The following is a 23948-nucleotide window of genomic DNA, read 5'->3' as shown; positions in this document are numbered from 1 at the left end:
TGTTATCTCGTTAGGTGGCAATTGAGGCCGCCCATTCTCGAACCTGCTGCAGTTGGACATTACGTGTTCTGCGTCCTCCTCTATATCCTCGCATGTATATCTATGTTTTTTTTTCGGGTTTTGCTCTGTGAGCTGGAGGTAGAAAATCTTCGAAAGATACTGCTGGGTCTTAGTAGCAGCATGCACGATTCGCCATCCCTGGCGCATACGTACTAAAAACTACCCCCCACACACACTTCGTCTACCACTCTCCCCCGCGAGACCACCGTTAGGTATTACTTCGCGGGGGCTGGTTGTCGCTAGCACGCTCCTGATGGTGGGATCTCAGTGGAATGCACTATCGGCTTCCACTCCCTCTGCTCTCCACCCGTTGTCTCTCCAATCGTCGCAACTCCACGAGCGTATTGCTGGCGAATGCGTCTACGGCGTTCCAGGCTGCTGCACTGCCAACCATTGCGCTTGTTATCTCGTTAGGTGGCAATTGAGGCCGCCCATTCTCGAACCTGCTGCAGTTGGACATTGCGTGTTCTGCGTCCTCCTATATCCTCGCATACCGGGCAGTTAGGCGAACTGTCGTGCCCGAATCTGTGTAGGTATTTCCGGAAACAGCCATGGCCAGTCAGAAGCTGGGTTAAGTAATAGTTTACTTCTCCATGCCGTCTGTCGACCCAACGTCTTATGTTAGGGATAAGAACGAACGTCCACCTGCCTTTGGTCGTTCTTTCCCACCTCAATTGCCAAATCCTTAGCGAGACCATCCGTTCCTCGCCTCTTATAGCTAGCGAGGAGAGATCGTTGCCGCGACGCCGTTGGTAGATGCGGCTCATCTCATCGGCCAGAATGTCGATTGGCAGAGTGCCAGCTAGCACCAGCGCTGCCTCTTCCGACACGGTACGGAATGCGCAAATCTGCCTCAGGGCGCTAAGGCGATATATTGCCGCCATCTTTCGGTACACTGCCTTCACCTTCAGTGCACTGGCCCAAACTGGCCTTCCGTACATTATGACTGCGGTTATCACCTTGGCTATAACCCTTCGGGTGGTGAATTTCGGGCCTCCAATATTTGGCATGATCCTTGCTAGTGACGCCTGGATGCCGGCAGCTTTCTTAGCAGCGTATTCAACATGCTGCTTAAACTTGAGTCGATGGTCAAGCATAACTCCAAGGTATTTCAGGGCAGGAGATGACCGCATCGTATGCTGCCCGACTCGTATACAGCATGTTTCCACGCTCTTTCTGCTGCTTATTAGGACTGCTTCCGTTTTTTGCTCTGCTAGTTCCAGCCCCATCTCTTCTAGCCACAACTTCACTTTCACGATAGCCTCGTTAGCTCTCGCTTCTACCTGCGCGACGTGTTTTGCGGTCACTACGACTGCTATATCATCGGCAAAGCCGACGATCGTTGCCCCGGTAGGTTTAAGCTCAAAGACGCCGTTGTACATTATATTCCACAGGAGAGGACCAAGGACTGAGCCCTGTGGAACACCCGCCGATATTTTATGCGATTGCTTTCCATCATCGCTGTCGTACACTAACGTGCGGTTCGAAAGGTAACTTGTCACTATCTCAAGTATATACCTTGGAACCCGTATCCTTATGAGGGTTTTGCGGATGCGCCCCCAGTTCGCCGAGTTGAAAGCGTTTTTAACGTCTAGCGTAACGACGGCGCAGTACTTTTTGTCACCGCCCCTCCATCGGTCACCGGCTATGGCGTCTGAGGCAAGCGCCACGACGTGGCTTATGGCATCTATTGTAGACCGCGCTCTACGGAATCCATACTGGTTATCCGATAGAGCACGTCTTTCTTCAACCACAGCTAGCAGGCGTTCATATACGACCCTTTCCAATTCCTTGCCCATTGTGTCCAACAGGCAGATGGGTCGGTATGACGATGACTCGTTCAGTGGCTTATTGGCCTTCGGAATCAGGACCAGCCTTTGGATCTTCCATACGTCCGGGAACGTCCTCTCTTCCAGGCACCTTTGCAGCAACATCATGAAGACGTCTGGCCTCCTACGTATCGCTGCCTTTAAGGCCTTGTTTGGGACTCCGTCTGGTCCAGGGGTTTTTTTGTCCCCAATCCGCTTGCAGGCGCTTAAAAGCTCGTCGGCAGAAATTGCTGGTATGGCTTCCTCTTCCCTGCCGAGGAGGTTTACCAACACATACGGCGGCCTCTGCGGGAAAAGTGTCGCAACTATTCTTCGGAGCGCGAGCGGACACGTGATTTGCGGTGCCTTCTGTCCTTTGACCTTCTTCAAAGCCACTTTATATGCCGTTCCCCATGGGTTAATATCGGCATCCTGGCATATTTCCTCAAAACTTCTCCTTTTGCTGGCCCTTATGGCTTTCTTTAAGTCACTGCGCAGGTCTCTGTAGAGTAGGAGCAATTCATTGAAGTTTTCCCTACCTCTCGAGCGCTGCACTTTTCTTCTGGCTTTCAAGCAGTTCGCTCTTAGAGACGCTATCTCTTCGGTCTACCAATGGCACGGAGACCCTCTTCTCCGTGTATTTCGTCTTCGGGGCATGGCGGCGTCGCATGCTTGTACCAGCAACTTTGCTACGTTTTGCCGGAGTTCACCAGCTGTACCGTCTCCACCCACGTAGGAGTCCATAATGGTGTTAAAGACATCCTCGTCAAAAAGTGCATCTCTCCACCTCGGCCCGGTAGTTTTATTCCACCTATTACCTCTGTCCTCTCTGGATGCTATGTCGAGGAAGATGGCCTGGTGATCGCTATTTGTGTACTCCTCGCTCAGCGACCACTTGCATCTGGCCACTAGACTGTCGCTAACAAAGGTGAGGTCTACTTTCGAGCCCCTTCCTGCCTTACGAAACGTATCTCGCTGCCCATCGTTCAGAAGAGATACTTTCAGCATGGCGAAAGCCTCCAGCAAGCTGCGTCCTCTCGCATTGCAGGCCTTACTGCCCCACTCGAAGGCCCAAGCATTGAAATCCCCCGCAATTAATACGGAAGGCTTCTCCCGGGCATCTGCGACGAGTTCATCTAGCATGCTTTGAAATGTATATCTATGTATAAGTTCGTGTGCGTGTGTTCGTGTGTGTTTATTTTAATGTATTTATGTATATCTATTTGTGTATGTGTATGTTTGTGACGTCCTTGTACGCAAGTCCGTTTCTTGTGTGTGCAGAGTATGTTTCTGTATGTATGTTTTTGTCGTTGGCGGTATTTTCTACAAATTTTGTACTTACTTTATTGTTAGTCTTTTCCCCTCTTAGGCCCTGGGTCGGTGTAGGGTTGACCAATACTGCTTGTTAAATTAATGTCGACCTGAGCTATGCTACACTAAGCTATTCCTTGAAATACAAGAAGTAAGTCTGTGCTATTGCGTAATATTTTAAAATTTTTCGCAGATGCACAGGGTTGTTTTATAGCAGCAATAGATGGCAATGTCCTCCCGTAATTTGCTCACCTTCTTTATTTACCTGGATGACACTGAACGACCCCCAGATAAGCAAGAAAGCGGGCAAACCCACAGAGAAGAAAAGGGGAGAAAAAGAATAAAGAAAACGAAACCTGACCTTTCACTTTCAATTGTAAATGCCTTTATAACTAAATAAGACGCTCAAAAGCACTATCACTCTTTTAATTATCGTTTACTTATCTTTCCGAAACAAGAATTCCACTCTAGGATAATTTTCTGATAACCATCGCCTATGATATAAACGGAGCACTTTCGAACACGTCCGCGCGCTACGAAATCACAACGATCAATCCTCACAACCTAAAACATGCTTGTTCGTATATGCCGAAAAATACACAAACGGATATAAACAGAAAAATGCATATAAATGCAATGCAACGGAATGCATGCTTGTCCGTGTTCAATCAAAGAAAGAAAAAGAAAAGCGACTGCATGAACAATGTTTTATGTGATGGTTTTGAAACGTTCGAACGTCCTTTTAACTCTTTATGAAAATTCTTTTGAGGAGCATAATTTTCATTACTAATAATAAATAAATTTAATAGTAGAATTTATCACACGCCCTACGCTTTCAAACATCTTCAGCATTTCGAAACTGTGTGCCAACCAAGATATGCTGTATCGACCTGGATAAGTGGTAATCAGAGGGCGCTATGACTAGTGCGCACGCTCGATGCGGCGGAACTTACCGTTTGAGCTACAATATTGCATCCTTGACACCTCTTGCAACGTGTGGCGGAGCGTAGTCATGCAAAAGGATGACTTTACGTCTATTATCCGATATTGCTGGTCTCCTCTGCAACAATATATCGTTCAGTCTGTTCAATTGACGTCGGTAGATACCTGCAGTAACGGTTTCATTGGATTTCGGCAGCTTGTAATATATTACACCTTGCTTATCCCACCATATGTAGACCGAAACTTTATGCCCATGAATATTCCGCTTCGGTGTCGATGTGGATGGCTCCCCTAGACTATCCCATGACTTTTTTCCCTTGGGCTTATCTTAGTCACAATACACCACAGAAAACTCGTTCTTCTTTTGCCTAGCATACAATGAAATCGGGCTTTTGAAACTGTTCGAAATATCACTTTTAATCAGTTTTATGACAGCAATTTTCCCTACTTTCGGATCTTTCGCGTCGCAGGTAAACGACTAGAAACGGTTGATTCATCAGCTGCTAGAGTTCGAAAGTTGTTTCACAGTTTGGTTTGGGTTTTCATCAAATCAGTCGTTGCCTTCGACCTTTCTTTGGTTCTCCAGCCCGTTCTTTGTCATTGATACCAAAAACACTTTTAAATCGTTGAAACCAAAACCAACAATTTGGATATAATGGAGCAGGATCACCATAAGCTTCTAAAACTATTTGATGAGTTTCAACAGTAGCTTTCTTCTAATCATACAACGGAAGTAATGAATTTCAATAATGAAATTTTAAGCGCTCCATAATTAACGTCTACATACACTGAACCACTCAATACTATATGGAAAATTATTATTTTATCTTAAGGAAAGTCAAAATGGTCGAACTTAGCCGTTGCGTACATTAATACTTCACATTGTTTTATAATATTCACCAATAGATATCGCTCATCGAAATACATTCAAGCATCTATTACTTTCATCCCAAATGCAATTGGAAAAATCACTGCATTTGTGCAAGAACAAGGGCAACTGTGAATCGTTATTTTTTCCATTTTAGCTTTGTTAAATAGTTTTCTCTTACGTGCTTTCGCAAAATGTCATAGTTATATATTAGAAGTTTTATCATACTGTCCATTTTGTTATTTTGTATTGATGAACATAGAATTTAGAACATTCATTAATACCAGAACTATCGACGTTTCGCATAAACTTATTTTTATCAAAGCGAGTTAAATTGACTCACTTCCCCGTGGGACTGTCGCGGCCATAAAACCAAAAATTGGCAGTCAAATTTGACATCTTTTTAATTGATTCGAAAGACGTCAATGCGGTCTACCAACAGACACGTCCACAGCAGACTACAAAATGAATAACGAAAAAAACAACCATTTCTCTAGTTCTCCTTTAGAACTTATGATTCCGTCAAAATATTCCCAAAAAAGAGTTATCCAGATATTCGTCAGAACAACAGTTTGACCCAATCGGTTAGCTGATACTGGCATAGAGTTAACGATCAGAATTTGCATGTTTGGCTCGTTCTACGTTTATTATCTGCTTTTTTGATGCCGTCATTTTTTGTAGTCCTTAATGTCCTTTGTGTAAGTGAAATGAACCAGTTTAGAACAAATATTGTTTATTTTTATATTTTTGCTCTGTACGCCAGAAACATGTTTATTACATTTAATATAAATGTGAGACGTTCTTCTTCTTATGCAGAAAAGACTTTGGCAATTTTTGCGACGAGAATGGTTTTTTCTTTTAAATTTTCAAAAGAACAGTTTATCGTTCTGAATTTCGCCTCTCGGGAAGCGTTTCTTTCTTTATTTACTAGAATAGAAGAATAAAAATTCTACGCGAAAAAGAGTTACCTGATCCTCCTTTTTATTTATTTATTTTACTTACACATAAAATTCAGCTAAAATAAGCACATATAGAGCCTTTTTGTAATGTAATTCTTCAACTCTTTGGACTACCTCTTTATGAAATCAAACGCGGACCTAGCTGTACTTATAGAGAGCTCATCGTGCAAATTAAAACGTAATCTTTGGTCGAATAGAACCCTTAAGTCGATGAATGGATCAACGTTTTCCAAGTTGCGTGATTCAATGAAATATCCAGTACTGAACGACTTCCCTCTTAAGAAAGAAAGCTTCTTGCATTTTTTTAGGTTTATTTTCATAAAATAGAACGAGTACCATGTAATCAAATTATTTAAGACAATTTGAAGATTTGAAGACGGTTGCAATTCCAAGGATACAGGATTTTATCAACTGAAGGTATCTGCAATAATATTACTGATTGAGGTAATTAAATTTATTCCTTGATACAGAATAGGCAAAATAATCGTAAGAGAAGCAATTTTCACAAATATTGGGAAAAGTTTTTTCTCTCTATTTTTGCAATATTTTGTTTTCTTGTTAAACCATGGCAGACATCTGCTTTGAGCGCGAGGTTGCTTGATCGAAACTGATGCAGAAATAACTAAGTTGAAAATATTATAGAACGCAGATAGTAAGGTTTCAATATTTCCAGCAGAGAAATCAAGGTGAAAAGTGAGTAGTAAATATTAAGTTAAGAGTTTAAGTAGTAAAATATTAGTTGAAGTAAATTACGATGAAATGATTCATTGAAACCCATAATAGCTCTATCAGATGTTGAAGTGGGGACCATACAGTCAGAATTATCACTATAACACCAAGTGCCAAAATGAAGTCCCCCAACGCTGTAACTAGATCGGAAGATTTACACTTTTCAGCTACGTCACAAATGAGGATAGCAAGTTTTTTATAAATAGAAATATTCACATTTGGGGAAAATAAGAGCAAGTTACCTACAACTATTTATTGGCAATTTTCGCCCGAATGGCAAAGTCAATGTCGAGAGGGACAGGAACTTCAATGCAGTAGAACGGCACTGCAACAGATGGCAATTAAAACACCACCACCAGTGCGGAACAATCGATCCTTTCTGAAAACCTGGAAAGAATTATGAAAAAGTTCCGACGAATATAAATCAGTCTTTAACTAGGTTTCAGTGAAGGCCAAATGAGAAAAAATCCGTGTCCACTGAATTTATGAAAGTAGAGCGGATTTTTAAGTTACTGAGCATAGAGAAACATTTAGTTTTCTTATAGTCGAAGAACTGCCAAATTGGTATTGCAATCTCCACAATGTTTTGTTTAACAAAATTTTCATGTTTGCTTTAAAAGACGAAATAACTCTAGGTTGAAATGAAGCCAGTTTGAGAATCGTTACACGCTTCAAATTGACCGATGGGACTTTTGCAGCCAGACAACTTTTACGTTATCCTCAGAGGTGTTAATCGCCAGTCTTGATACAAATTTTTTCTTTCTGGAGGGTACTACCATCAAGTGGACGTCATCCCTACTAGGAAAAATAGGATACCGAGGTAAAGGGGTTTAAGTTGTCGCGAAAATAGAGGAAATAATTACAGTAGCACGTGCAGCTTGTGCAACTTGTCCAGCACGGTGACCAGCAGACGCACCCGAGAAGCTAGCGTGAGAGGCCGATTTGTTAAGTTTAGTACTATTTTTGGCAGATGTGCACAAAGTAGCCAGAATGGCACCACCGGGAGAAAATGCCTTTGCCACTTCAGCATAATTAAAACGAAAGGACTTCTCAGTTTATTTGTGACTATTTTATTACCGGCCGACTCAACGATAGCGGAAATGCTAACGTTCTTTGTAGGCAAGGATTGAAGCACTCACATGAGTCAACGAATAAGATTTAGGCGAAGGCGGAGGTAAAGTACCGCACACTACACTACAAGTTGGTCTTTTGCAGCCTGGAGGAGAAGATGAGCGCTCTAAATAACGAGATTCATCGAACATTGTCTTGATTTTTTCCAATTTTCCACACAAAGTGACGACATGAACAGTTTTTTCCCCAGGCATAGTTTTTTTTCCTAAATACAAGCATATTTTGCGGATTTAAGAAGGTCTTTTTTACTTTTTTAAGCCGATTGCTTATGCAAATTGTAATATTAACATTGACATTGTTAGAATGGAGATCAATCTCACCTTCACTTTCATCTTTGTCACTATTTACCTATACAATCGCGTTTCCAGTGTCTTCGTAGGTGAAAATATCACTTTCATTTTTGACTCCTTCGCTTTACGTGCTTTTCAATATTAATTGGACTATTTTTGTGAAAATTTGATTACTATAGTTACAATTATTACCAGCTGGGCTCGCAAGTAATAGTAGTAGTAGTGTAGCAAACGATTATCATCCACATACAGTAGACTTTTGTAAAATATGTACGCTGCAAAAGAAATAATCATCTCCCTAAGCATTCCCGAAAATTTAGATTCGATGAGGCTGCCTACGCAATAGTAGATGCCACAGAACAAGTGCAACTTAATCAAATCTTGCACGTAAGTGCGTCAGGATTTACCATCGAAGCTAGAGCTATTCTTCAAATCATGATCCTTGCTCGCAAAAAAAGGAAAAAGTTTTTAATACACGTAGTCCGTTGATCATAACAGCTGCCTTAACACCATTAGCAAAATAGGGAATGCCATCACCACTTACAAAAATGAGATTAAAACTTCTTGGTTGCTTGGAAAATGAGTGATCTGACTTGGACAAATCTGCAGTTACTGCATCGTTGATCACGAACGATACAATGAAAAGGATCGACCGTAAAAAAAGGAAAAATAAACTGAACTATAAATAATACTATTGTAACGTTAGTCCTAATCCGTTTCAATCTCTGTCCCTGCATGTAAGAATTCGCCTTGATTTCACAGTATTAACTGATGAATCCTTAAGAAATTTATTCCTCCAGTCTGGATTTGCAAGGAAACCATTACAATCAAACCTATACTTTGCGATTGCTAAAGGCTTCCTACAATTCAAAGATCTAAATTCGAAATCTTGAAAGTACCTAAAGAACACAATATATTTACAAGAATCATACATTTTATACAATGTGTGTGTGAACAAAAACTTCAAATTGCAAAAAAGCATGTTGTGTAAAATATCAACAAAGAATTAAAATATTTTTGTGCGACTAACAACGTAGTGTTTTTAAGAATAGAGCGAGAGAGAGATTTTGGTTGCTAGTACTCATCTTACTTTACCAGATAGTGCTGTCCATCATATTTATTTTAGAATTAAAACATCTTTAGGCAGGTAATAATATGTCTTCATTTGAAAAATGTACAAAGAAGTTTCAAACATTCTGTCTTATACAGCTTATGCTTAATAAGCATAAAACCTCAAAAAGGTGAAAAAATAAAATTGACGTAACTCTGTGTCTATTTTTGTACCTAAGCAGCTTTCCGCAAAGCAAGTGCGGAAAATTTCAACCTTTTATTTTGTATATATTAATGCGTGAATAATGAACAAACAATTTTATTTAGAAAAAAGGAATTGCGTTTAATTTATGCTTCACTGCGGGCTTATGCTCTGACCGATTTTTCAATCCCAACCAGAGTGCAAAAACTGCTAAGATTCGTACCAAATTTAAAGTCGATATCTTGTTTCTTCGACGAGAGACGTGTCAACAACATACATCGCACAGATATACGGACGGACACACTCGGCCTAATCAATTTAGAATTTCATTCTGATTAAGAATATATACTCTTCATAGTCTTTGAAGCTTCCTTTTGAGTGCCGCAAATATTATGACACAATGAGTATATTCTCGATACAAAACATACTGGGGATGATTTATCGACTTTTTGATGAGACTCTCCACATCATCTCGTCACTTTTGATTTGTTGGTAAGGGTTACCTTCTTATTATATTTTCTTTTAGTTCTGTTAGGGTTCCGTTTCTGTCAAGCCATGGCGAGGTCGATTACTTAAAGAAGTCGTCTGCTTGTCGTACAACCTATGCTATATCTACATTTTAGCACAGCAGTACACTAATGAATAGTATCCAATTAAATAATGAAAATGCTTCGATTCGTAGGATTATGTTCGAGACCGTAGGTATATTTTTTGAAGACTTCGGTGACAATGACTGGGCTCCAATTGACCTTATATTTCTGCAATTTTCAGCTAAGATGTAACCACTCATTCGTATTTTTCTGCGTTTGGAGGCACCCTACTCTTAAGCTTCAATGAGATAATCGTTGAATCGCGGCTGACCTGCACTTTTTTAAATATTAACTGTAGCATTTCTCGTAGGCGTGTTTTCCTTGTTAAATTTTTCGATTGCCACTAAATGGTACATAGGTGATTGTTTCACAGTTTTCCGTTCTTAATGCTTGGCAGAGGCATGCTCAATATGATCAAGTTTGAACCTGCGACGGTACGATTTACTTAGCTTTCTTCTTCACTTTTTGTTATGGACTATTCATCAATGTAATAATGATGAATTGGTCCACTTTCTCTTCTAAATGTACCAGGTACTGCTGTTGTTTCACCATACGAATTGTTTTTCGCTCCATATCGATGATTGTCGTGTGACGAAATATGAAATGTCTTGGACTTACAAACCCACATATTAGTTCGTTTTTAAATGAATATGGTTCTGTGATGATATTTTTATTCTATATTCCTAAAAATGATTCATTTACTAATAATGCTTACTAATGCGAATGAGTGTTTCATGAAAACTTTTAACTTATTGGTTACGTTTTTGCTTGTGTTTGTTCCATTTTGAAATTTCGAAACAGGGTTTTCCTGTATTGTTTATGTTTAAGGTGTGAAACCCAAGTGTTAAAGTTCATAAAATAACAAACTAGCTTTAAAGAATAACAAAAATCAGAAGCTTCAGATTTAAACATATCGAAATTAAATAAACAAAAAAAAAAATCTAGAAACTGTAAAGTACTAGTAACAAGAATAAAATAACGGTAAAATTCTAGTAGCTAGAAAATAGCCGTTGCACCAAAGGTGAGCACATGAAAATAACACCTCGCATTAAGAAACTAAACAGAATCGAAACAATTCATAAAATCCTGACAGCAGTGAAAAACTAAACGACGAAGCCAATAGTAGTAGTCGAAAAATTCAACACCACCTATAAGGCCAGTAACAGCAACAACATTAATAATGATGATAATAATAGTGACAAAAATATAGCAATGTTTTCGCAGCAATTGTATCCGCAAAATATGAGATGCAAAAATCACAAGAAAGTAGCAATTATAAGAACAACAACCGCAATAGCACAAACCGATAAAGCAAAAAAATCAAAGAAGGAACACTAACCAAATCAAAAACAACAGTGGAACCATCAGTATCAACCATGAAAGCAATAATAGCACAAGTAACAAGACCTAGTAACAACTTGAACCGCAGCAATCACAGAAGACAATACCCATAGCAACAACAGAATTACTAAAAAGCCAATAGGTATCGAAAATAATAACCATAGTAGCAACGTTAACACTAGCAACAATAATTGCAACTACAAAGAAAAACAAGCAAACAGCAACGTCAGCAATAACAACAACAACCGTAATAGTAATACAGCACGGTACCCAAACAGTATGACAAGTATACTCGACCATACTAACAACAGCAACACCAACAGCAGCAACATCAACAGCGACAACCATAGTAACTGCAGAGAAAAAAGAGCCAATAACAACGTCGCCAATAGAATATATAGACATCAAAATTGTAAACAGCCACTCAGGGCTTTTATGTTCTCCCAACCACATAAGTAAAGAAACATTCTACTCTCACCCACAAATCTCACCCTACATCATTTATGCCACAGGCTGGTTAGGCTGTAGTTACATGCGGTGGGCGGTCGGTGAGTAAAGGCATAACATTTGTAAGTCTACTGCCTACCTACAGCTACACCCAGCACCACTCGATAGCGTAAACCTTCTAAATTAACTGGAATCCTCACGTATGGCGAGAAGGTTTACAATCAACTATTGCAATGTGCACGGCCTGCGCACAAATCTCTTCGCGGTACACGCACACACGTGGAAAGTTTGGCCTAACACATTCACTCTTTGTAAAGGTCTGACAGGCGAAAGCACCGATCCACAAGATTTTCGCCTACCTAGACATCAAATTATTAATAATTTCATATCACACATAGGTCTTGTCATATATATATGTATACCCAACTATGTGATGCTCCAATGCTAGCAACAGAATCTCGAATTGACCTCTCTATGGGTGAAGTTCATTGTCCGGACATACACTTTGGGTTTCGTTAATAAGAACCCAGGTTCGGATAGTATTGTTCCTATAATAACATTAACACCCTATCCAACACAATATTCTCCATTCTTAATAATGACCTCAAAAGCAGAATCGTGGTTGCTGGCGATTTCAACGTCCACAGCAAGCAGCTTGCCATTCAACCCATACACTTCTGGAGCGACCCGAGGCAGAGATTATGGCAATTGAAACCTGTTTCATGCAGTTTTGAAAACGTTGTTAGGATGCAACAAAACACTCTTTCTTGCTTCGCATCCGCAAAAATACAAAATTAAGATGCTTGCAACCCTCGAAAAATCGCGGCGCTGTGCCATTTACACATCTTTTTCGTGTGCCAATAAGGTAAATTATGCTCAGCTCAGTAAGTTTTTCTTGAATTTTGAATGAAAATTACATTTCCTAAATAATAATGTTTATGCAGCTACTAAAGTGATGCAAAATACCTTCAAACACGCACATCTTCGTCAGGCATCAAAAATTTTTTGATTGCTATTTTTTGCCCCTTCCCGGTGTGCCCTAACTATTTTCAACTACATAACCTTAAAAACATATCTAATGTTGCAGTAAAATAAGGCCTCTTCCACTTTATTTTTTGTTAAAACTTCCTAATATATCAGTAAGTACAAGCGAAATGATCGTCGTTATTCGTATTATTCCGAACTAATGATTTCCTTTGCTTCTAATTCTTAAAGTTATATGGCTTCACACTTTGAATAACCGTATAAGCTTGTTGTTTTTTCTTATACGTAGAAATGATATCACGGGTTTTGCAAAATAAAGCTACACATATATAAGGCAACACTCTTCACAGATCTATACGAATTTTACATAATAGCAGTCTTCAAATTATACAAAAATAAAACAAAAAATAGTATTAAAACCACACAGTAGCTTAATAAGCATTACGGATGCTTTACAACAGGGAAATCGGTTATTATTGATTGATATGCTGCATTTAAAGGCGGTCGTACAAGTATCGATGATGCAGAACGCTACGGTCGCCCTAACTCAACCGATGTTCCAGAAAACATTAAGAAACTGCACAAAATTGTTTTGGAAGATAGCAAACCGCATTTGTAAGAGACAGTTGACACCTTATGAATCAAAACGACTATCCACTGAATGGATAGCAACCGGTGGAAATCGTCAAAACATACAAAAATTTAAAAGTCACCCGGCAAGGGTATGGCATATTTTGGGACACGCATGATATTTTTTGCATCGACTATCTTGAAAAGGAACATAAGATTAACTACGAATATTACATGCCATTATTACATGCAGAAATAAAAAGAGCCATCGCATACAAAACACAACAATGCTGTTTCAATATGGTTCAATTGAGTACCTGTCCACTATGTGCGCTCTCAATGACTACTGACTTATCGTTGAAGCTTCTCCACAGAAAGAATTTTGGCTTAAATGAAGAAGTTCTACAAAACAGACATTGACAAGTTATAATAAATGTGTCTCAGAACTCAGAACATATCCTTTAAAATGGTCGCATTAAGTTGCTCATGTTTTGTCCACAACCTGAAATAAAACGTATCTTTTCTCTTTAGCTTATAATTTCACACTTCGTTTTATTCGTTTTCTACATTAATATCACAGTGTCTAGTGAATGCACATATAGTTAGAATATAAAAACTGTCAATTCAATCTATGACTAGGTGAATATATATAACACTACTCCCCCTTTTAAATGATGTTGAAAATTTACAGTTAATTTTCCAAAGCCCCATGGAAAAAAACAAAATGAGTAAACCCCCATCCTTCAGTTGTGGGTATAACAATAATATAATAAATTTTCCATTTAAGTATCCTAAAATCAGGTCCTATGCATCGAGAAATGCTTCTGCCTTCCACTGCTGCTGATGGCGCTTTTAAGTTGGTCTTCACCACATTTGATATTTTCGGATTGATCTTCTTCATAATTTCCTCCATGTTAGCTTTCTTCCTTTTATGGAAGCGGAAAGCTTTACTGTTTTTTCTCTTGAAATCAGTTTGAGATTTTATAAAACCTAAAGATGTTTTCTCTTGATAAAGGATTCGACCAATTTGACATATTATTCTTTCAGGTATCCAATTTCTCCCTTTTCTAAAGTCTGGAGCATATACAGTATCGTTTACTTTGAAAATACGTATAAAATTGGGTTTTATTCGGGCCTTCAAGTAGTTGAGAGCGTAGGGCTGTCGCGGGTCCCGCATGAAGTAAGATAAGTATAAAGGTGTGTGCGAGCAGCATTTCTCATTGAAAGTCCATCTTCGATATATTTTCGGAAGTTGCATTTAAAGAGGTTACAAAACATTCGGCTAATCCGTTTGGAGGAGGATGAAATGATATAGTTACAATATGCTTGATACAGTTGCAGTTTGTTGCAAAAGTTACAAAAAATTTCCGATGTGAATTCAGGATCATTAAATCATCTTGTCCTATAATGTACAGGACAGTCACGTAAGCATATCGGGAACAGACGTCGACGAAAATCATCCATATTTAATTGAAAATTGGGCCGGTGAAGTCGACATTAATAGGTTCCCATTCGATTTTTGGTTTCGGCCAAATTTGGTATTCCTCAGATGAAGCAGGATTTTCCGTGTTACAAATATCACATTGTGAAGTTAAACGGCGAGTATCATCATCAATGCTTAAGCACTATACATGCTGTCTGGAAAACTATTTCATCTTAACAATGCCCTAATGAAAATTATATAAAAGTGGCAAGACTCTACTTTTCAACGTTTCGGGAATAATTACTGGGACAAAATCAGCGTACAAGCAATGCAATCCATTGTGCATAGCAAAAGCAAAACATAAACTTGGTGTTTGTTCAATATCTTTGAAACGAATGCTATAAGACTTTTTGAACCATTACAAATCCGCGATAAAATTGCTTCTAAGCCAAAACAAGAGGAATTACTCCCAAGAACAATCAGCAATTCTTCTTGAAAATGAGCTAGTTTAGTCGTATTAACGATATGTAATACTAAGTCTTCGAATGCTTTTTGTTCATCAGCATTCTATTTGAATTTAATGTTTTTTTACGTAAACGATTCAAAGGCACAACGGTAACAAAATTAGGTACAAAATTGAGGGAGTAATTTATTTTTCCCAAGAAGGCTTCTAACTGCTTCAAATCCTTGGCTTGCAATCACTTATGGCTTTTATTCTAGACTCATTAGGTAGCATGCCTTTAGCCGTAATTACATGACCTCGATTTTTTATTTTTCCTTGTAAGAAGTAACATTTTCGTGTATTGCATTTTACACCACCAGTCACCTAAGTAATTTGCTTACGTGACTGTCCTGTACATTATAGCACAAGATGATTTAATGATCCTGAATTCACATCGGAAATTTTTTGTAACTTTTGCAACAAACTGGGTATCAAGCATATTGTAACTATATCATTTCATCCTCCTCCAAACGGATTAGCCGAATGTTTTGTAACCTCTTTAAATGCAACTTCCGAAAATATATCGAAGATGGACTTTCAATGAGAAATGCTGCACGCACACACCTTTATACTCATCTTACTTCATGCGGGATCCGCTACAGCCCTATGCTCTCAACTACTTGAAGGCCCGAATAAAACCCAATTTTATACATAGTTTGAAAGTAAGCGATACTGTATATGCTCCAGACTTTAGAAAAGGGAGAAATTGGATACCTGAAAGAATAATATGTCAAATTGGTCGAATCCTTTATCAAGAGAAAACATCTTTAGGTTTTATAAAATCTCAAACTGATTTCAAGAGAAAAAACAGTAAAGCTTTCCGCTTCCATAAAAGGAAGAAAGCTAACATGGAGGAAATTATGAAGAAGATCAATCCGAAAATATCAAATGTGGTGAAGACCAACTTAAAAGCGCCATCAGCAGCAGTGGAAGGCAGAAGCATTTCTCGATGCATAGGACCTGATTTTAGGATACTTAAATGGAAAATTTATTATATTATTGTTATACCCACAACTGAAGGATGGGGGTTTACACAAATTTTGTTTTTTTTCACTTTTTTGAGGGTTTATGCTTATTTATCATAACAGAACCAAGACAGAATGTTTAAAACTATTTTGTACATTCCTCAAATGAGTATATATTGTCTGCCTGAAACTGGGTTAATCCTAAAATGCATACGGTAGACATCGCGATTAATTTTTGGTTAATAATACTAGCAATGTAGATATCAAATAAAAGAACTTGGAGACTAGAATGCGAAAAGCCTGATAATGGGTATGCGAGATTCGACCCCCGGCGATTGTAACTTTCTTATTTATTATTATTATAAATAATTTAGCCAAAGACGTAAATTCTAAGACAAGACTAAAGTCTAAAGCCTTTATTGAAAACTCTACCGTACTTGAGATCTCAACCCAAGGTTATTGAGTCGTTAAAATCATTTAAAAGTGCGAGTAGTGTTATATTTATCCACCCTGTTATAAGTTAAATTATTATTTCTAATTACATATGTATTCACGGCACACTATACTATTATCATAGAAGTAAGAATTGAATTAAAATGAAGCATGAACTATTAGTTGAAGAGAAAAGACGCGTTTTTCTTCGAGCTTACTTAAGCTTATGCTTAAGAGAACTCTCATGATAATTATTTTGTTCAACTTTAAAGAGTGAAAGCACTTAGTTGCACGTCTCATTCAATTTTTCAATTGCTATCATAGAAATGTTATTCGTCGTTTTTAAATGGGCGAGATAAACGTTCATATTTGCGCCAGATTAACCCGCAGTGATCGCCTTGTTAAGCTGCTTTGCGTCGCCTGTTAATCTTTTAGTGACGTCATCATCATTTCTAAACTAAAATTAAAAAATGCAATTTTATATTAAAATGTTTTACTTTCTTATATATAGAGAATTCTACATTGGAACTCAGCTATGGTTACTAAAGCCGCTATAAGGATATAGCAGCGCATTCTGAGTTTTCTCCGACTTTGAAATTGTTCTTGTTGTTGGATACGCAATCCAATAAACAATTACCAGTGAATATTACGAATTTCTGGCGTACGAAAGCTAGGATAGCCAGAATTCAAGAGCTTGCTTGTTTCTTATTGAATTGCAATCTACATTGTGCGTTTTAAATAAATGCATATGTTCATGCGCATGTATGTAGTATAAAAACACGATGTTATCTAACTAATTTATAATAATAACAACAACTTACTTAAAGTCTTAGTGAGTGTTGCAATTTCATATTCACAGTCAACCCTGTAAAGCGTAGCTTAGTATTTAGCCTCTTATGTTTTCATATAGAATATTAATAAAAAAACTTTTGGGTTTGTTAAGAGCACTTTCCGAAATGAAGAGCATCATGGTATTTCTTGCTTTGAGGCGACCCAAGACAAGAACTCTTTAGAAAAAATCCCATGCTGCAAATTTTAGGACAGTTTAAGAAAACGATGTTCTTAATATCTCGTATAAACATATCACCACAAAGCCTGTAGATAAAAGCTGACTTTCATAGTGGGTATATTCTCCCTTGGTGGACACATTTCGGATTTTACCTCATATTCAATGGTTTGGTAGTGGATGTTTGCGAAGGGTCGTAAGTTGTAATCATAGGAGATTTGAATGTATGTGTAATCAAATGGAGTTACAGATCCAATAATGGAAGTGGTCGTAGTTTATTAAAAGCGTTTGTCCGTTCACCAATCATAATAAAGTTAGTAATCGACATCACATTAGTAATCAATATCAAAATAGCATTGGAGTATAAGTGAACATTAGTCAAGCAGTGGTCACCAAGCCATCGTCCTTAACGTTATTAGGAAAAGAATAGGCATGTTGAATGTAAATTAAACGACTTACCGTTCAACTGAAAAACGTTCTAGGCGATGTCTTCGTCCTAAAGGGCGGAAAACGGGTGATTGGACCACTTCATGCGGGAAGTGCGCCGCAGACTAATTGAAGTACGTAATGCGCCGATTTCGGAAAGGGAAACCTCCATGCAGTCCATGATACTGGTGGTGTGGTGAATCGGTTCGACCAGGCGTCGAAGCTTCAAAACTGCAGATGTAGATTTGATTTTGATAGTAACCAGCAGTAAGAGTCTATGCGGGCAAGGCAAGTGAAATTTCCTTAAATCATTTGCAAGAAGATAAGTGTAAATTACGTGGACTTGTTCTCAAAAAAACTAAAAGAGATGAGACATCACAGATAATTTGCGAACGTTGTCACGAATTGTGAAAGCTCTTTGACCAAAAAATACACGTTTCAGTGTAAAAGATTCATTGTCTCAGTAAGGGGAACGGGCTTCTCTTGTTAATATCTAAATCGTATTTCTGCGAAGAAATTAAAGATGCCAGTTCATGTCAAGGTGTTTCAAAAGTTATTTTTAGAAAGGTTTTTCTCCAGTAAAGTGAAAACTCCAGGCGTTGTTTCTCCTCCATAAGTAATATAAATAATGGAACAGACTGTCTTTATATCGGCTTATTTGCTTTATGGATACTATCGGCATGGTCAAAGAAACGATTATACACCGTCCTAACGTTAAAAATTCAAAAGGAAAAGGCGCCTTCTCGGAGCACCAGAATAGGATTAGAATAGATATGAACAGATACGGTTCACTATAGGTACCAATAAACAAGAGATAAATCCAGCAGCAGAGGGGAATGTCTCAGAAGTTCCATCATTCTTGTTGTAGTTTGTAATATCACTTGGAGATGTTCTTTCACATGTGCAACGTAACCATGGTCAGAAGAAAGTGAGAAAGAGAGAGGAAGCGGCCGCAGCCTAATAATGGATAAGTTTTACCGTCTGTTCATTCTCTCTGGTTTCTCACTACAGCTATGACCAAGTATCGTCTACCGCATTGAAAGTCCAACTCGCCGTCACTGGCCCCGTAGTCGCGATCCTTATGTAGTCGGCAGTGCGGCAGCGTATGAACCTCATCGTATTGGTTGGTGAAACGCAGACTTATGTAGTGATAACAGAGCAAAGTTCTATAAAGTTGAGGTAAGCATTCGAAAGGGGTCAGTCCACCCTCTCATATAATGACACTCAAAGTACCAGCGTCTAATCATTCCGTCTTTATGACGGCATAGCGTTTATCGTATTTGCCGAGTACATCATCCAGGTAAAAACAAAAAAAAATCGCTCTAGTAGCATACTTGAAAACTTGGCTGAGTTGATAATGCCGCTAAATCTCTCCCACCCTTAAATATATGGGAATAGTAGTCAATAGTCGGTTAGACTGAACTATACCTTACGCGGTTTTTGAGAGAATGCTCGGGCACAGCAGATCATGTTATGTGTAACTGTCTAATGTGCGCGTTCCGCCTAAACGAATGTCACCGGTTGACATTCGCGATCGACTTATTCCCATCTAATTAGAAGAGGCTGTTGGCTTCTGTTCTTCACGGTCGAAAAAGTCCGTAAAATGCTTGAGACATTTTGCTGTAAGATTTTGAGAGAAATTTGCACATAAAGATTAACTGTGGCCACCTAAAAGAAGTTGAAACGGAAATGCGTTTGTTAGCCGTCCTCTTCATTTTAAATAGTCCCATCACAACTCAAAATATCTTGTTTAAACAACTTCTATCTCGAGGTAATCATCAAGACAACCGGTCAAGATGAATAGTAATCAAGAGCGTTATTAAAGACAATATATTGAATAAACACATCTTTAATAATTGTGTCTGGCACAAACTGTATGCATATATATGCATACGCGGCAAAATAACCGACGAAATTAATCTTTTTTAAACCTTTACATCATAGAGACACATAGCCATAGCGTCAAACGGCCATAGAGGTAATCGGTCAAAAGTATAATAAGTTCCCAACTAGGAAGAGAGTTCATGAGATCAAAAGAACTCTTTGGGATTCAAAACACGGCTGCATGCTTTTCAGCGTTTGATGCCTACTCATTGCTCCTCCTTATACGACAAGAATATGGAAACCCCTATACGACCATTTCTTGGGTATTTCACAGAAATTTACCGTTGTACTGTCAGACACATCTCAGTTGTTTTAGTTAAGTTTCGAACATTTAGTTTGGATATTGGCATCCGTTGTTCTATTTTTTTCTATTCTTCTATTTTGTTGTTGTTCTATTTTTTTAATTTTAGAAACGTTTTGGAAAATTTGAATCATTAATACAGATATCGTATGCGAATGGGTTTGTTGCAAAGTCCACTTTACGTGGCCTTATTTTTAATGATACTACTTTTCAAATACTTCTCAATCTCATCGTTCGTACCATGTTATTTGCAATATTGCGTTTCCCAAAAAATGAATTTGATCTAATACGCAACCTTGTTCAGAAAAGCAGTTGTTAACATTCCAGACAAACACTTTACTAACGTTTCCATCCAAGTCAATTCTTCTTCTGTGCCCGCCGAACGCCAAATGCCTATATTCCCGACTCCCTTTTTGTTTATAATAAAACAAGTATATTTAAAATTGGACCCCTTTGCAAATAAAGGCTTACTTTCCATAAGAATAGTTGCGCGCAACAGTTTCAAAAATTGTGGTACGTACTCAAAATTCACAACTATTAATATTATACATTTATTATATTTCGGATAAATTTTTACCATAAAATACCAACATTTAGACTTTTCTGCCGTAAAAAACGAAAATTTTTCTGAAAATTCTTATGCATATAGGCGTATGTCGTCCAAATTTTTATAGAGTTAACTTTTATATCAATTTACTATTATGGATCAACTTTCTTCATAAGATATTAAAGCTTAAACTTATCTGCCCTAAAAACCAAAAGGTTTGTAAAAAACCTTATATAGGACAGGATCCAAAAATAGATGTGGGTGGTCTTGATTTTGTACAATGAATTTTTTTATAGTAAATTACTATTATGAGTTAAGTTTCTGCACAACATTTAAAAATTTAGCTTTTTCTCTCCTACAAAGGATCAATTTTTGTGAAAATTTATATATAAAGTAATATCCAAAAAATAAACCGTGGTGATGCAAGTTTGATACAATGAATTTTCTTATCCTAAATTACAATTTCAACTGATTTTCATCATTAAGCATTGAACTTTCGATTTTTTGTCATATAAACTTTAACTTGCGTTATGTTAGAGAGGGTTCAAAAATTTACCTAGCAGGTTATACCAATTTAAAATGCAAAAATATTATAGCTTAGCCACTTTTGTCGAGAAACTTTGAAAATTGCGATTTTAGCCATATAACGACTTTTCAAAAACTTTTCAAAATAGGGTGTTATATGAAGAGTGATCGAAAAAGCGGATTGCGACCTGTAGTTTGAACGCAAACTTATATGGGCAGACATCAGACAGACAGGCTTAGATCAATTTAGAAAATGATTCTGATTCGATTGGCATAATAAAAATTGGGTCTATCTTCACACACTTCTGCGTGTTACATACGTCCGCACAAACTTAATATACCCTGTGTCACAAGTGGTGTAGGATATTAATTAAACACTTCAAAAGCTTCTTCTCTCTCAATAGCCTTTCAAAATATCTTTTAAAATTTTTTCATAGTCAGTCTTCTAAATAGAAGCAACATTTTTTGTCCGTTTGGACTTTATATAAGTATATGATAACGAGGTCTCGCTTATTCCTTTTTCTAATATCTATTTCTAAGTTCAGTATACTTTGGAATCGTTTTCTTGGAAACCTAGAGAATTGCTTTCAAGGAAATATTTAAGCGGCTATAGAATATAATACCAAATTAGCTCGTTATAAAAATAAAACGTTAAACGCAGCCTAAATTTAAAACTTTGTGGCCATAGAAAGGTTTGCTTTCGTGAGAGCCCTACCTGCTCTAAATTCAGTAAGGTTTTATTCGTATATTTATAGTATTTTTGTGCTAAATTGTTATTGTGAACGAATTTTCATCAAGAAGTATTGAAAATTAGGCGTTGTTACCGTATAAAGATTTATTTTCGCTGGAAACGGTTATAGGAAAACTTTTTGATTCTGATTCAATCAGTACGATGGAAAGTGGGTCTATCTTTAACCATTCTGAATGCACAAATTTCATATAGCTTGTTCTACAAGCGGTGCAGACAAAAGTTTAATTTCTAACATTGTATGATGAAAATTTGGCATTAGTAAATCAACCATAAGGAACTTAGATCACATAGATCTATAAATAAGACCGCATCGCACATAGAGGTTGTCATGAAAGCAATCTCTTCTATAATGACAAAGCCTACTTTGTACTTTATTATGATAGAAGTACTGGAAAATTATAAAATCTCTAACAAGTAAATTCAGTTTGTTAAATTTAGACCACGTTGACGTTTGCATTCATTCAATATGAAAATAATTTTTGGTGTATTATGAATAAAACTAGGTAGTGTAGGGTATCTAATCTGACGTGTTGTTCGCGTACGACATTGTTACTTGCTTTATATAATAAAAGAGAAAAAGTTTGAATATCAGAAGAAGCATTTTTAAACTGTACTTTTCTATCAACTCTGGTAATATACGCGCCTGGTTTGCTGACTCGGGGTGATACTGCAGGTGGATCTTTCCTTACAGCGAAAGCTTTAAACGATCTATGGACACGTTAGCTAGTTTACTGCCGATGTCAATTTTAAAATACTTTTACTTTCGTTCCGCCACAGGAAATGGCCCCTCGTAAGGTGACTGGAGAAGTCGTCGTTCCGATTGAATGAATGCTTAGCATAATTTGCAGTCAGAGTTACTCTTGAAGCACACGCATGAAGCTGAGAAGTCTTTCAATAAAATCTTTTTCACTTGAACTGCCTGTCTTCACAGCTCCTAAAAACTCAAAAGGGAGTCTCACATGAGTGCCGAAAAGTAATTCTACTGGCGTTGTTGTCATTTCTTTTTGTTACACGGGCGGTAATCAAGATATATCAACGGTTTATCTTTATGTGTTCTGTTTTATGTGTTCTGTACCATCCTTCCATGAGACCATTCGCAGACCGGTGATGTGCAGCTTGTTCATATTTCGAAGAAAACAATATTCAAATTGTCTTCATTTGCTGGGGCTAACTCCTAAAGGAGTGCCAAAGTGAACAACCCAGTTATTATTACAACAAAGTAAGCTTCGACTCATCATAAGAAGCGCTCGACAGAAGTTCGGCAGCTATGGTGACTGCTGCGTGGCGAAAATAGGCTTATAATATCCATGTTGACATGTTCGAAACGCTAACTAGCTAAGTTATAGGTACCATTTGCTGCGTAATTATGACAATAGATGTTCGCTTTTTGGCACGTTAGACATGATTTCATCTAATTTTTACAATCATTGTTGATATGTGACCACACAAATCTTTCTGTGAGCAAATTTTCGTCTTGCGTATATCCGCGTGACATATATTACGAATGGTCTTGAAAGCAATTTTTCGAAATTCCTGGGTAAGATATGGTCGTGTTTTATTTGTACTCAGATCACACATTACTCCGGCTGTTATACCGCGTACACTGAAAGCTTTAAATTTAAGGTCGGTAAGGCTTCTTTTTATTAGTTAGGTTAGCTCGCTGTCACTTGGTTGGTCTTCTGACAACTGCCTGTAATGGATTTCATTAGAGACGCGAAGTACGCTAATACTTAAAGGTACGTCTACATCAAAGTGTTGTTTTCCAGGCAAATATTAGATAGCGGTATTACATTGGCTTCCAAAATATAAATAACGTATTTAGCGAGGTGATGCTTTTTCTGGCTTTCTAGTCTGGAGGTGACCACGAGCAAAGCGTTACGTGAGAGTCTGCTTATTGCAACCTC

The 23948-nt window shown here is 37.8% G+C and overlaps 1 protein-coding gene across 7 annotated transcripts in view; it reads left to right on the top strand.

Moving 5' to 3' along the window:
* LOC119643768 overlaps window positions 1-23948 on the top strand; it is a 77479-nt gene that overhangs the window by 47108 nt on the left and 6423 nt on the right. For 2 of the 7 annotated variants that reach the window (XR_005248429.1, XM_038043236.1), the window contains one exon: window positions 10934-12882. The exons of 4 other annotated variants lie outside the window; for them this stretch is intronic. Coding sequence is in view for 2 of the 3 variants with exons in the window: in XM_038043236.1 (XP_037899164.1) it covers window positions 10934-10940 (7 nt within the window). In the remaining variant the exon portion in view is untranslated. Of the gene's footprint in view, window positions 1-10933; window positions 12883-23948 lie in introns of those variants that run through there. One more of the 7 variants, XM_038043237.1, reaches the window with a different exon arrangement.

Source organism: Glossina fuscipes, unplaced genomic scaffold (assembly GCF_014805625.2).
Source record: "Glossina fuscipes isolate IAEA_lab_2018 unplaced genomic scaffold, Yale_Gfus_2 61594, whole genome shotgun sequence".
Lineage (NCBI taxonomy): Eukaryota > Metazoa > Arthropoda > Insecta > Diptera > Glossinidae > Glossina > Glossina fuscipes.
This window is presented reverse-complemented; position numbering and strand designations above follow the sequence as displayed.